Raw genomic sequence first — 14,743 nt, forward strand, 5'->3', positions numbered from 1 at the left:
AAATAAAATAAAAATAACCATCGTCTATAATTGTACGTAAAAAGTTAAATAGACAATAACCCTAGTATATCCAACACTCTGTAGTAAATTAATGAAATAAAAATGGGAAAGGAAAAAGTGTTTGTTTTTGTCTTTTGTATTTTGATTATTTAATATTTCAACATCTCAGAGAGTTAATTCATGTGCCAGGCATGACTATGACTAAGTAAACGTAAGTTGTAACTATGTAAGACTGTACAGAAAATGACTCTTGACTTGGCCAAAGAGAATAAATTAATTTTTGAAAATAATAATCTATTATATCAACATGAAAAGTTATGTCTAAACGAAATAAATTAGATAATTCGTCTGGGATATGAAATCAAAATTACGTTTTTTTTTCAAAATTACGTTCTTGTTTCCTGATTCTGAGAAGAAATGGAAAACCAGAACAATCATGGGGAAAACTCGAAGTGACGTTCTATGTGTGGAGTCAACGAAACTTTCTTCCAGTTTTACCAACGCACAGGTAATTAAGTATTAACTATACACATAAGAATTGGTTTAATTAAATAAGGCAAAAAATCATCAAATGAAGAGAAACCAAAGAAGCAAAAATGATTTATGTTGGAAGGTCCAAGGGACCAACATTCTCATCGTCTGCAGCCGCTCCATTTTCCAGTATTATATTTGCATTTGTTTTGGATTTCAATAGAATAGTATAAACCTACATAAAAATATTACAATCTTTGCGAATTCATATAATTTATATCCTCGTCTATAGTATCATATAACACCAATAATTAGTTAGGACCATCTTATAGTTTGGATAAGTATGTAACTTATAATTCATATAGAAGATATAAATATATATATAAATATATATCTTCATGAAACTCATTCGGTTTAATTATTTTTTGAATGTTCATGCATGCATGAGGCTGTCGGAAAAAAAAGTCTCGAGGCTTTGTTCACAATTTCACATCTATAAAAATGGTCAAGAAACGCAGAACACATCTTAGTTTGATTGGTTCACGTGGAAACCCCGGCAAGGGATGGCCACGGGCACGTGAGAATTGTGGTCCATGTCTCAATCTGCGACGTGTTTCAATTTCTTAAGCTTGAAAGGCTGACAGCCTGTTTCATGAATCATCCATCACCTAGCTTCAAAATCTTGTTCACTCCTTTTTTAGGTATGGTATGAGAAATTATATCGCTTACATGCGGCCCAAAAATTAGTGACTCGTTTCGCTAATCCATAACCTAAATATTATTGTCTAGAACAGTAAAGCCTAATTATATATGGGCCTTAAGAAGCCTAGTTCAATTTCTTTACTTGGGTAAGTGATATCAAATGTAAGATGTCCACTGAATCTAAATTATGGTCAACGAGGAGTTTATATTTGTGAATAAATTGGATTATTTTTAAGCCAGTTGATAACAACTTTGATGACAAATTGTAACAAATAAGTTTGTCTGTTGCAGGAATTTACTCATTGCTTGCGTAAGACGTGGGTGGGATCACAATATAGAGAACGTTACTAAGTTCAACTACTACTAAAACAATCATAACAAATTATCAAAACAAAATCTGAATATATATTTTTGACATTAATTTATTACTATATGGATTTTTAACGTTAAAACTCATCAACTAAATTTGTTTTGGGTAAAAACCCTCAAACTAAGTATTTAATAAAAAAACCCTCAAACTAACGTTATTTAATGAATTAAACCCTAACATGTCATAATTATCATTACTACCGATAAATCTTTAATTTAGAAGTTTCTACATTAAGTAAACAAGTTGAGGGATTTTACCATTAAAATTTAAAAAACAAAAAAAAAATCAAAATTTTATAATATTATTTAAAAATTAGTAACTTTTTTTTGACAACATAAGCGAGAACTAAGTAACTGAACCGCGCGATTCAGAAAGCCAAACCGAAAGTATTGAATCGACATATAACATATAGCTGAAGGAGAACTCTTCACACCACTTGCAAGCTTGCCCGCCATAATATTTTGTGCTCTTGGAATATGTCTGATCCGGTAGTTAGGGAAGAAAGTCTTACTGCGTCTAAATTCTTTATATAATTTTTGTTATATTTTTTTGGTTTTTACATTTTTAATTTATACATATATAATGCTGATGTTAAAAACACATCAAACTTATATATTTACAAAAAAAAATTAAAAATGCTAATTTTGAAAATTTAAGTTACTAATTTTTAGATAATATTATAAAATTTTGATTTTTTTTTATTTTTAATGGTAAAACCTCTCAACTATGTTTACTTAATGTAGAAACCTCTAAACTAAAGATTTACCAGTAGTATTGGTAATTATGACCTGTTATGGTTTACTTCATTAAATAAAGTTAGTTTGAGGGCTTTTACGTTAAATACTTAGTTTAGGGGTTTTTACCCAAAACAAACTTAGTTGAGGGATTTTAACGTTAAAAATCTTTACTATATTATGAATATACATTTTTTATTTTGATTTTTATACAACAAAATTTTTATATTTTACAAAAAGATTAGAAACTTTTATTTCTCATTTTTTTATACAAGACGGTTTTAAATTTTAATTGATCGGCTATTTTTTTTTAATTGATCCGCTAAATACATTAACATACACGTTTTCATCTTTGTTTCTTTTTCTTTTTTCTTTCTCAATTTTGATTGTTGATGTAACCTACCGAATACTCTTGACCCTTCTAGCCAAAACAACTATCTCTCAACCACAAAATAAAATAATAATATAGAAAACAACAATGTTAAAATTCATTAATCTCCCAATGGCGATGGATCGTCTATCATCTATAGTTGAAATCATCCAAAAATATATGTTTCCAATTCATTTGGTCGTATGTAATAATGCATTAGGTCGACCTAAATAAACTATTAGATGACTCTTACCTACTTAACAATTTTCAAGTTGATATTTTTCTTTGTTTTAATGTTTTGTCTGTGTTTCCGTGTAACCATGCTTATGTAACATACTTAGAGGTTAAGATCAAATGCTAATGATCAAACCGATGAGCAAAATCAACTTAAGTGTTGGAAAAAAAAAAGCTACAGAAGAATGTAACTAGAGAGTCAAAGATCATGTGTCAATAGTGGTAATGCTAGTAAACATCAACTCTGTCTTAAAGTTTTTCAAAACATTTGATTTTTGTTTACAAGTGTGCCCCCACTTGCTTGACCTTCTTAACCCAAATAACTTCATCTGTAACCATTCCCCCATCTTCCTCTCTCTCTCTCTCTCTCCATAAAGTTATCACCTTTAAGTGTGTTCTAATGGAGATTATTCTCTACTCATCCTATCCCCTTCATTAATAAAGCTTTCTTCACGCTTTTTAAGACAATTAACAGCCACGGGTCCTAAAAGCTAAAGTCTTTTGCTTCGAATTCAAGTGTCCCTTCTCTCTCTGTTTTTGCTGTCCATTCCTTGAAGTAAAGTTTTGATTTTTATAAGAATTGAGAGAAGTTGAATAATCATGACTATTGGGTTTTCGTTTCTGATCCGATTCTTATTCTAATCTTGTCAATTTCCCATCATCTCTTTCAGGTAAACTTCTGATTTATCTATGCTCTGCTCATGCCTTTGTACTTAGATTACATCTCTGTAACAGGAACAGAACAGAGTATTCTCTTTAGAAAGCTTAGATTTTGTTACATGGGTATTTAGAATGATGAATGTCTCTGTTCCCTTATGAGCTAAGTCGCTTGTTTTGAGGAAGATTTGGATAAACCTCTTAGCTTAGTGTGCTATCCTCTGTTTTTCGGGAAACTATGAGAAAAATGGATACTTTGGGGTTTGCTTTGGTAATAAACTATATCCTCTGTTCAAGATTTGGTAACCCTTTTTGATTCTGATGCAATCCTTTATTTTATACCTTTCTTCAATTGTTGTTTTCCTGGATAATCAGTTTATTTTGTTGGATCTTTGATCTCAGTTTCATTCTTTGTTAATGCTTTGATTGAATAATAATAATTTAAAAAAAAAGAAGCAATGGAGTTTCTTCTTCTCCTGTTTGGATACATTAAGAATATGTTTCTCTTTGCAGGTAAGAGGTTGTTGTTGGTGCCAATGGGGTGGCTTACTAAGATCCTTAAAGGCTCTAGCCATAAGTATTCAGATGGACAAGCCAATAGAAGATACAATAGAGAGGATAGGAGCTTGTTGGACACTCCTCGTTATTCCGCGGTAAAATGAAGAGTTATCTTTTCTTCTTCTTCTATGTTCTTTGTACACTCAAAAGAATGTTGATTTTGAGTTCAGGAAGGATCTGATTTTGACAAAGAAGAGATTGAATGCGCCATTGCACTCTCCCTCTCTGAACAAGAACATGTGATTCCACAAGATGACAAAGGAAAGAAAGTCATCGGTAAGGTTATCATCTATCCACTGATTGTTTTGTGTGCAAACGTTACCTTTGCTAAGCTGATTGTTTTCTTTTAGAATACAAATCTGAAACCGAAGAAGAAGATGATGAGGATGAGGATGATGAGGAGGAGGATGATGATGAAGAACACATGAGAGCTCAGGTGGAAGCAGAAGAAGAAGAGGAGAAAAAGCTAGCTCAAGCTCAAGTAGAAGAAGAAGAGAAACGAAGAGCTGAATCCGAACTAGAAGAACTAGAGAAACAGCTTGCCAAAGCTAGAGTAGAAGATGAAGAGATTAGACGCGCCAAAGCTCAGCTGGAAGAAGACGAGCAGCTAGCAAAGGCTCTTCAAGAAAGTATGAATGTGGGATCTCCTCCTCCTGGATATGATTCTGGAAGTGTGTTTCCATCATACCCATTCCTTGTTCCATCTAGGTAAATACATTTATATATAGATTCATAGACATTATCATTCTCTATTGAGTATTCTTTTTAATTGTATTTGGAGGATATGCACTGGTTGCCGAGGTGAGATTGGGCATGGAAGGTTTCTGAGTTGCATGGGTGGCGTTTGGCATCCTGAATGTTTTTGCTGCCATGCTTGTGATAAGCCCATCATAGACTATGAGGTGGTACCAAATACATTTAGTACTATACTATTCTGAATCTTGTGAATTAGGCGTTCAAAAAATCGGCCTAGACGCCTCTGCCTAAACAATAATCCTTTATAAGACGTCTAACCACTGCCTAGCGATTTTTAGAACATTGGTGAATACTAACTTGTTAAGTTTTGTTTCAGTTCTCAATGTCAGGAAACAGGCCTTATCACAAACTATGTTACAAGGAGCAGCATCATCCAAAATGTGATGTTTGTCATAACTTTGTGAGTGATTGATTCCCCACATCTCTATTGTCTTTATGCAAACTTTTTGATACTAAAGCTTAAATTGAAAACTTCTGTAGATTCCTACAAATCCAGCTGGTCTCATTGAGTACAGAGCTCATCCCTTTTGGATGCAGAAGTATTGTCCTTCACATGAGCGTGATGGAACTCCTAGATGTTGTAGCTGTGAGAGAATGGAGGTCAGTTTTCATATAACATTTCTACTGATTAGGAAAGAATGTTGTTTTGTAATTTGATGTTATGTTTTTGCAGCCGAAAGATACAAAGTATCTGATACTTGATGATGGAAGAAAGCTGTGTCTTGAATGTCTAGACTCAGCCATTATGGACACTAATGAATGCCAACCGTTGTATCTCGAGATACGTGAGTTTTACGAAGGCTTGCACATGAAAGTGGAACAGCAGATTCCTATGCTCTTGGTGGAGAGATCAGCTTTAAACGAAGCTATGGAAGGAGAGAAACATGTAATTGATCTTTATGTTTGCTTACATACACTCTTTTGTTTCAACCTACTTCTCATCTTATTCTTCCTGCAGGGACATCATCACTTGCCTGAAACTAGAGGACTCTGTTTGTCTGAAGAACAAACTGTCACAACAGTAAGGAAGCTACACTGTTGTTTAGTTGTTATCCACCACAAACAGTGTGCTGTGTTGAATCAGAAAATATTTTTACATGTAGGTGTTAAGGAGACCAAAGATTGGGGCAGGGTACAAGCTGATAGACATGATCACTGAGCCTTGCAGGCTGGTGCGCCGTTGTGAAGTCACTGCTATTCTCATCTTATATGGACTTCCCCGGTAAACACTTTTCATCACACTCCTAAACTGAATTATTGTCTTGATGAGACGTCTAACGTATTAGTAATACATTTGTGACAGTTTGTTAACTGGATCAATCCTAGCTCATGAGATGATGCATGCATGGCTTCGACTAAATGGTAATTTGAAGAATCCTCCCTTCTTGTTAAATACTCTATCCATGACTAAAATTACGTTACAAAATAAGTGTTGTTTTAGAATTTCAATGTAAAATTTATTCTCTAGTTTATTTTTATGTTGGTTGAAATATGTTTAGTTGCATAAGTAAAGATTTTTATTTAGAAAAATTTAATTTTGTAACCTGTGCAATCTAAAACGACACTTAAAATGAAACAGATGAATAATTGCTTGTTTGCTATGTATATGTGTGTTTGAGTAGGGTATCCAAATCTTAGACCAGAAGTAGAAGAAGGGATATGTCAGGTTTTAGCTCACATGTGGTTGGAATCAGAGACTTATGCTGGCTCTACGTTAATAGATATTGCATCTTCTTCTTCGTCTTCATCATCAGCCGCTGTGGCGATTGCATCGTCCAAGAAAGGTGAGAGGTCTGAATTTGAGAAGAAACTTGGTGAGTTTTTCAAGCACCAGATAGAGTCAGATTCTTCTTCGGCATATGGGGATGGGTTCAGGCAAGGTAACCAAGCAGTTCTTACACATGGTCTGAAGCGAACTCTCGACCATATTCGTCTGACCGGTACATTCCCTTAATGGGGGTTTGAAACGATAAAGAGATAAACAGAAGGCTTGTTATAGTTTTTAGAGTATAAACCGAGGGAAAATGGAAAAAAAAATTGTATAGTTTCAATACACATTTAAGAGTCATAAAGTTTCTACCTCCAAGTATAATTTCACATGCATTTTAAAAAGCTTTATTACTCTCCAAACTTTCACATCGTCAACGAGAAGCAAGGTTGTGTAGGAGATGATGTGCAAAGTTAATTATGTTGTAGAAAAATCAAGGTTCAAAGAGTTCCTAATGTATTAGATTGAGTAATATTTCAAAATCTTTTTTTTTCATTATCACTGGTTGGTATATGTAGATTGTAGAAGCTTATGCTTATTACTTCTTTTTTTTTGTCAACTTGCTTATGCTTATTACAAACGGTGGTTTATATTATATTTAGACCAAAAATGGATAGAGAATCTATGTAAGAAAAGGAGAATGGATAAACTTTGTATATCCACATTTTATGTACATCAATATCACTCTAGAATCTAGATATTGTGGCTCTTCTCTTCCGTGGGGGGACGAGGGCCAAAAACGTATAACTATCGTCATGTTGATCTGGCTATATACAAGATTAAAATATTAATTTTAAGAATATATGTTTTAACTAACAAGTATAATTGCATATCACCAAAGTGTTCTGTTAGATTGAATAATATGATTGTTGTTCACGTGTTATAAATTTCGTCCATTGTATGTGAATAGATTGTATCTTATATGATATCAGTAATTTGTAGCGGATTCAATATAATTTAAAAGAATCAACAGAGCTCATTAGTATTATGTGAAGTTATGAATGCTCGAAAAGTAATAACACAATGAGGAGGTCTAGAAGAGATAAATGGAAGACGTCTCTTCATCAGTTCTCGATCATTAAAACTTGCAAAGATTAAAGAAGATATCTATCCAACGAATGATTGTGAAAGTAAGGAACAAAACCAAAGTGAAGATGGGTATGAAGAATTGTGGATAGACATAAGAGATAGAGGCGAGGACAAAAGAGATATGATGATATGATCACACGTGTTCCCCACTCACTCTTACTACTTGTCGCGGCGCCTCGTCGCCGTTTCTTTCTTTCTTTTCTAAATCTCATTGTCATATCTTATTTAATGGTTGGTAAGATTACTCGCATTTAGAATTACTGCTAATGAATTTGATCGTTAACTATGACTTGTGGCGCGATACAAAGTGGCGACATAGCGTACTAAACTTTGTAACTGTTAAACTAGTTCCTAGACGCATATTGAACGTTCGTATGAACAAGAATAATGATTTTTAGTTACTGAACTTGTTGTACAACAAAATTACTTCAAAAAATATGATTTCTAGTTGCAGAACTTAATAACAAATTTACTTCAAATTTGACTGCGTCACATGAGGTATTATTGTTATAAATGATTCAATAGCCACGCCAGTAAAAATATCATTAAATTCTGAAGTCAGGGTTTTGTGAAAGATGTCATCATCATCGCAACATGATGCGGCCACCTCGGAGTCTCGTTTATTTTCCTAGGAAAATGATTATTTCTGTAAGAAAACCTGGACCGTTCGTTTGATGCAGCCACAAAATTACAAATTTAAATAAGTTGTCGGGTAGGCAAGTAGTAATTATTTCGAATTTTTTTTTTTTTTTTTGCCATCTAGTATATTGCATTCATACGACAAAGGTTTCAAGTTTTTGTACAACACAGATTAACCAAAGGAGGTATATAAACATCAAAAAACATGAGAGCACCATCGAGGTGCACCAGTTGCAACGTAGTATTGAAATCTGAAGTCCTGAACTGCACTAGTAGCTATAAGGCGTGCTCCTCTGTTAGCTTCAAACGATTCACAGAGCACCCGCCATTCCAAAAAATTCCTTAGTAATAATCTGATTTCCATCACTTTGAACTTGAAGGAAGGCCATTCGCGAGGTCTGATGATGGCATTTACTAGCATTCTTCCTTCAAAAGCAAAGTGTACCTTTAAGTATCTGTGATTCTTCATGCTTTCAATAGCCCAAGCAACACTGACAAACTGGGCTTCACTTTTCGATTCCACTTCCCCAAAAGACCGTCTGCTATGGAGAAGAACTGTACCTGATGAGTCTCTCACTACCCAAGCCGCCCCTGCAATTCTCTTTTTCTTCTCCCATTTGAAACCAATATTGCACTTGAGGAAATCCACCGGAGGGCACTTCCAAGTGACTGGGGCTTGGATAGATGGATCCCTATGATCATCTGCCCTCCTTTCCAAATTCTGAGCTACATACCATAAACGGGTTTCCTCTCGAGCTTTGTTTCCCAATTGCTCACTGTCGAACAATAAACCTTCAAATAGCAAATGATTCCTGTTTTTCCATAAATACCAAAGTATCCACGGGAAAACCTTCGTCATTTCACTCATTGTTTCATCAACTTGCAAGGAATTAAAAAGGAAGGCCATGTTCGCATAAATAGACGCAGCATCAAACCCACCCCGAGGCGAAGGAAACCCTGAAACTGCCCATACTTGTCTTGCCAATGTACAGGAGAACAAAACATGGTTAATAGACTCACCGTCCTCTCCACAAGTTTGGCATACCGTGTCACATTTTATTCCTCGGGCACTAAGGCAATCAAAGACAGATAAAGCTCCAGAAAGAGCTTTCCATATGAAGACCTTAACCTTTGGAGGAGCCTTCAGATTCCATACCTGAGCCGTCAAGGGATGCAGAGACGGTTGAGCTTGCTGGAAGTGAAGGAGAGCCGAGTTGTTTCTCCAAAAAGCAAGGTCATATCCAGTTTTGACAGAGTAGATTCCATTCGGAGTATGCTTCCAAAAAGAGGAATCTGGCTCTGAGACCACCGGTTGATTGCGCATAAGAACTTTAATATCTGCAGGAACAAAGAGCTCATGCAAACGACTGCGGCTCCATCTTCTTGTTTGAGTGTTGATCAGTGAAGAGACTTGCAGGTTCGCGTCGAAAAAACTTTGTTTCCTCAGAGGAGGCCTGCACAAACCATCCTTATCCTCCATCCAAGGATCAGACCAAACCTTTAGGCTAGTTCCATTACCTACTGATATCTTCAGCCCTTGCATCAGTAGCTCTCTCCCATTAAGAATACTGCGCCAAGCATATGAAGGTCTTCTTCCTAACTGCGCATTTAAGAAAGAAGAACCTTCAAAGTATTTACCTTTAAGCACTCTCGCCATCAGACAGTCATCAAAGTGTAAGATCCTCCACGCTTGTTTTGCCAAGAGAGCCTGGTTAAAAGACTCTAAATCTTTAAAACCCATACCCCCCAAAGCCTTTGGTAAGCACATTTTCTCCCAGCTCAACCAGTGGATTTTCCTTTTGTGCTCAACATTACTCCACCAGAAAGATGCTAGAGCATTCGAGAGAGTAGAAATGACCGTCTTTGGTATTTTGAAAACCGACATAGCAGAGACAGGTAAAGCTGATCCCACTGCTTTTATCAACACCTCTTTTCCACCTTGAGAGAGCGTTCTAGCATGCCAGCCCGAGATCCTCCTACCTAATCGCTCTTTAAGATAGGCAAAGAGCTTTATCTTTGACCCTTTGAAGCATTCTGGAAGTCCTAAGTACTTGGACTCACCACCTTCTGATTCAATACCCAATTTCTGCTTTACTTTAGTTTTGTTCTCCTCAAGAACGTCTTTCCCGAAGATAATAGAAGATTTAATTGGGTTGATCGACTGACCGGTGACTGCTCCATAGCGATGTAGTATTTCTATCAAGGTCTTACTCTGATCTTCATCAGCTTTGCAAGAGAATAAACAATCATCAGCGAAAAGAAGATGATGAATAGAGGGACCGTGCTCCCCAAATCTCAGACCTGACAATCTGTTCTCCCTTTCAGCCTTTGACAGCAAATGAGTTAAACCTTCCGTACACAGCACAAACAGAAAAGGGGAAAGGGGATCTCCCTGCCTAAGACCCCTTTTAGGCGTAATCATTCCATGAGGCTGGTCATTAATCAGTATTGAATACGTTACTCTGGTGACGCATTTCATGATCAAATTAACCCATCTCTCATTGAATCCAAGCGCCAGCAGGAGTGATCTCAAATAACCCCATTCCACTCTGTCAAAAGCCTTTGACATATCTGTCTTTACCACCATAAAGTCTGAAGCAAACGAGCCTGAAGCCCCTAGCGAGTGGACTAACTCGTGCACAATGGTGATGTTGTCAGACATCAGTCTCTGGGAGACAAAAGCAGACTGCGTTGGAGAGATCAAGACCTGCAACCAAGGCTGAAGTCTTCTGACCATAATCTTTGAAACAATCTTGTAGATCACCGAACAAAGACTAATAGGTCTTAAATCTGAAACTGTCTTTGGATCTGCAATCTTAGGGATCAGACACAAGTGTGTGTAATTCCATTCCTTTGGGAGAATACCAAAGTTAAAGAATTTCTGCACCTCCGCTATCACTTGCTCTTCAATGATAGTCCAGAATTTCTGAAAGAAAAGGCCTGACATACCGTCAGGGCCTGGAGCTTTCGTCGGATTTATTGAAAAAACCGCTTCTTTGATTTCCAAATTCGTCACAGGTCTCAATAGATCCATGTTTAGTTGTTCAGAAACTCTTGGTTGCAGCCTCTGAGAAGACCTCCTCTCCCTCGGCGTTGACAAGCTTGTCAATGTTATTCCTTGCACGAGCAGCGTTCACAGAGATGTGAAAAAAATGAGAGTTACGATCCCCTCGACTAAGCCATTTGTCTCTGCTCTTCTGCCACCAGTATGTCTCTTCATCTCTCTGGGCCTTAACCAGATCTTCTTTCAGCAATCGAATTCGAGCAGTTGATTGTTGTAAAGCTGATTGTTCATGCTCCAGAGCAGCTTCAGCTTGGTGAATTCTGTCGCCTGAATTCATGCTTGAATGCTTCTTTAGACCGCTTAGAGATCTTCTGCAAGCTTTTAGACCCTTTGAGACTGAGCCCAAACCGTTACTTGTAGCAAAATCCCAGGCATTTGCCACACTATCATGAACCCCTTCTACCTCCAAGAATCTTCTATCAAATCGGAACCAACCTCTGTACTTTTCTTGGCTTTCAATCAGATGTATAAGAACAGGCCTGTGATCCGATCCACGCTTATCTAAAAACGTCTGGTTAGAGCAAGGGAACTTCTTGAACCAAGCCCTGTTTCCAAAACATCTATCTAGTCTGGTATGAACCCAAGAGTTACTCCTTAACCTGCTCCAAGTAAAACCGTTTCCATGACTCTGAAGCTCTTCTAGCTTGCAAGCATTAATCATTTGATTGAAAGGAGCGAAGGACTCATCTTGTCTCCAGACACCACCCGTCTTTTCTCCGTTATGCAAAATATCATTAAAATCTCCAAAGACGCACCAGCTTTCCTTTCTATTCACACCTATTCTACTGAGCCTTTCCCAGAGATCGACCCTTCTTTTATAATGCGTCGGCCCGTAGATACAAGACGCAAAAAAAGAGGTGTCGCCAAACTGAATTATACAATCAACCAAGTTCTTATGCACATCCAGAAACTTTATATTTACAGATTTCTTCCAAAAAATAGCCAAACCCCCAGCATGTCCAACAGGATCCACCATATATACACGATCATAGCCCAACCAGACCTGAAGGTCAACCAAAACATTCCTAGTATTCATAGTTTCCATAAGCAGTAGCACCTCAGGGAAAAGTTTTTGACGCATTTCCCTAAGGCGTTGAATTGTCAGATCCTGAGGCCGCCCCAGGCCCTGACAATTCCAGGAGATAAAGCTCATTGAGGCTTCGGCAGTCCCTCCATTGGGACCACCCTTGATTCTTTGAGTCGCGCCATTTTGTCACCCTTCAAAATAGCGTCTTCCGCCTTTCTTTTAGAACCGATCTTCTCTGCTCCTTCGTTTTCACCGTAGAACTGGTGAAGAATTCCTGATGACTGACCTTGTTGTTCACGTCTTTTCTTGATGTAAGGTCTTCTCCTCGATTTAGAGCTTTTGTGGACAACCCCGGATGGCTTGGACACAAAGTATCCAGGACCATATTCCGTAGAGTTCCCATGTAAGCTTGCTGTCGAATCATGACCTCTCTCTGACACCCTTGACGAGGAAGGTTCATGAGGAAGGAAGGCCTGATGAACAATACTCCCAAGATCCGCCTTTCTATCTGATACCCTCAAATCTTCCCAGCGATGAACCAAGCTACCTGCGATATTAGCTTTGATTGCAGAAGCCATCAGTTTGTCAGCAGAATCTTTGTCTTCCAATCTTGGCTCAGCGGAAGTATTAAGGTCGAAATCATAGACAACACCCTTTCCTCTGTCAATTTGATTGGTAAAGGTCGGAGCAGTTTCTAGGCGCAACATTGTCTTCTGCAGAAAAGGGTCCTTCTCCGCTTCAGCTACTGATGATCTGACCCGGTCAATTCTAATCTTCTTATCTTCCTCTGTTGCCATTAATAAATATCTTCTCATTTCTTCCAAAACCTCAGGCGCTATTTTCCTTCTTCCTGTCATCTTGCAAATTCCAACTTGATCTTCAGAAAGAACCCCAAACAGAGGATCGTCTTGATGCAAGATGACTTCATTTCTGTGACTGTCCATGATAACCCGCTTACTCCTCAGAGCAGCAGCCTCCCGATTCCTATTCAGAAGTGGACAAATATCTTTTTCGTGGTTCAATCTTTGACATTCATAGCATCGCTTCCTTATTCTCTCATAGTTAAAGAGAACCACTGCAGAGCCTCCCTCCGGAAGATTAACAACTTTTGATTTCCGTAGTGGTCTGGAGACATCGAATCGTACTTGGATCCTTACATAGTCTTGCACTTGTGGCTTGTCAGGATCAAAAGCAACCACCTTGACTGCACCTATCTTCTCACCAAGAGCGGTAATAGCTTCCTTCGTATAATAATTGACAGGGAGATTTCTGATTTGAACCCATAAAGGGATGAACTGTAAGTAATCCTCAGGAGGCTTCTCCACCCATCGATCAATCGCTAAAGTCCAGTCGTTGAAGGTATGAACACCTTTTTCTAGAACCTCCAGCAGATCATGTTCATGATCAAAAACAAACTGGAACCGTTCCTTGGACAAAGCTATTCCTCTAACTTTCCCTTGCTTCTGCCACGTTCTTGGCATCTCGCGAATCAAACCCGGCATCTTCTGGCAGTCTGGATTAAGAATCCTTCCGATAATACTTCGAGAGTTTCTTTCACACGATTTGTACTGTGGAAGATCAGGCATAACGAACGGTTCATCTTCCTCTTCCAACGATAGAGCCATCAACGCTTTATCCATAGCGTATGACATCTTGATTTTACAGAAATTTCTGGAAATTCAACTTCTCCGCCGGTAAAAGTTATGAACAAACCCTAGATTTTTGAAGATTACACTGCAAAACTACCAGAAGAGATAAGTTTTGTGGTGGACGTGTCACTTTTAGAAAGACAGCTGTGCTCCACTCACTAAAAAGGGATACTTTGCGAGAGAGAAACTAAAGCCCAAAAAAGGGAAAACTTTTCATCATATTGAAAGTGTAATTATTTCGAATCTAACTAATGCTTTACAAAAAGGAATGATACAAAAATAAATAGTTTAACAGTAATTACAATCAACAATCAAATGCAACTAAAAGGGAATGATACAAAATAAATAGTTTAACAGTAATTACAATCAACAATCAAATGCAAATAGGTTGATTAATAATGTTCGAAAATTTTACAGCATTTTTCACTTTTACAACGTCAACATCATGGAGTCTAGTCCCATTAATTTCTCGTACACTTTGGATTTATGCATTGGCAGTGGACAGAACAAACCAAACCAAACCGGATTAGATTTGGTTAAACTCAATTGAGTTTTCCAACCGAACAATTATGTACATAAATATACATTTTATCATTTTATGTGATTTTTTGACAAATAAATGAAAAAAAAATCAAAGGAGATTGATACATAGCAT

General features: G+C 37.2%; 3 protein-coding genes across 4 annotated transcripts; 1 reads left to right on the forward strand and 2 right to left on the reverse strand.

The window, feature by feature from the left end:
* The first annotated feature begins 3,199 nt into the window (after positions 1 to 3,199).
* On the forward strand, positions 3,200 to 7,118 carry LOC125580520 (protein DA1-related 1-like). 2 transcript variants are annotated; one of them, XM_048745041.1, is made up of 12 exons: positions 3,200 to 3,552; positions 4,052 to 4,191; positions 4,267 to 4,372; positions 4,447 to 4,804; positions 4,878 to 4,998; positions 5,169 to 5,252; positions 5,333 to 5,452; positions 5,526 to 5,738; positions 5,811 to 5,873; positions 5,956 to 6,074; positions 6,156 to 6,214; positions 6,475 to 7,118. In XM_048745041.1, exons 2-12 carry the CDS (start codon positions 4,075 to 4,077, stop codon positions 6,804 to 6,806), a joined length of 1,692 nt encoding a protein of 563 aa, XP_048600998.1. In that variant the 5' UTR covers positions 3,200 to 3,552; positions 4,052 to 4,074; the 3' UTR covers positions 6,807 to 7,118. The 2 variants fall into 2 exon arrangements, with proteins under 2 accessions (XP_048600998.1, XP_048600999.1); XM_048745042.1 differs by having other exon boundaries at positions 3,200 to 3,437.
* Positions 7,119 to 8,544: 1,426 nt separating this feature from the next.
* On the reverse strand, positions 8,545 to 11,382 carry LOC125580858. Its single transcript, XM_048746106.1, has one exon. The coding sequence runs from the start codon at positions 11,380 to 11,382 to the stop codon at positions 8,545 to 8,547; it is 2,838 nt and encodes a 945-aa protein (XP_048602063.1).
* Positions 11,383 to 12,561: 1,179 nt separating this feature from the next.
* LOC106407925 lies at positions 12,562 to 14,091 on the reverse strand. The gene has a single exon (XM_013848770.2). It carries the CDS (start codon positions 14,089 to 14,091, stop codon positions 12,562 to 12,564), a length of 1,530 nt encoding a protein of 509 aa, XP_013704224.2.
* Positions 14,092 to 14,743: the final 652 nt, after the last annotated feature.

This window comes from Brassica napus, chromosome C1 (genome assembly GCF_020379485.1).
Source record: "Brassica napus cultivar Da-Ae chromosome C1, Da-Ae, whole genome shotgun sequence".
NCBI lineage: Eukaryota > Viridiplantae > Streptophyta > Magnoliopsida > Brassicales > Brassicaceae > Brassica > Brassica napus.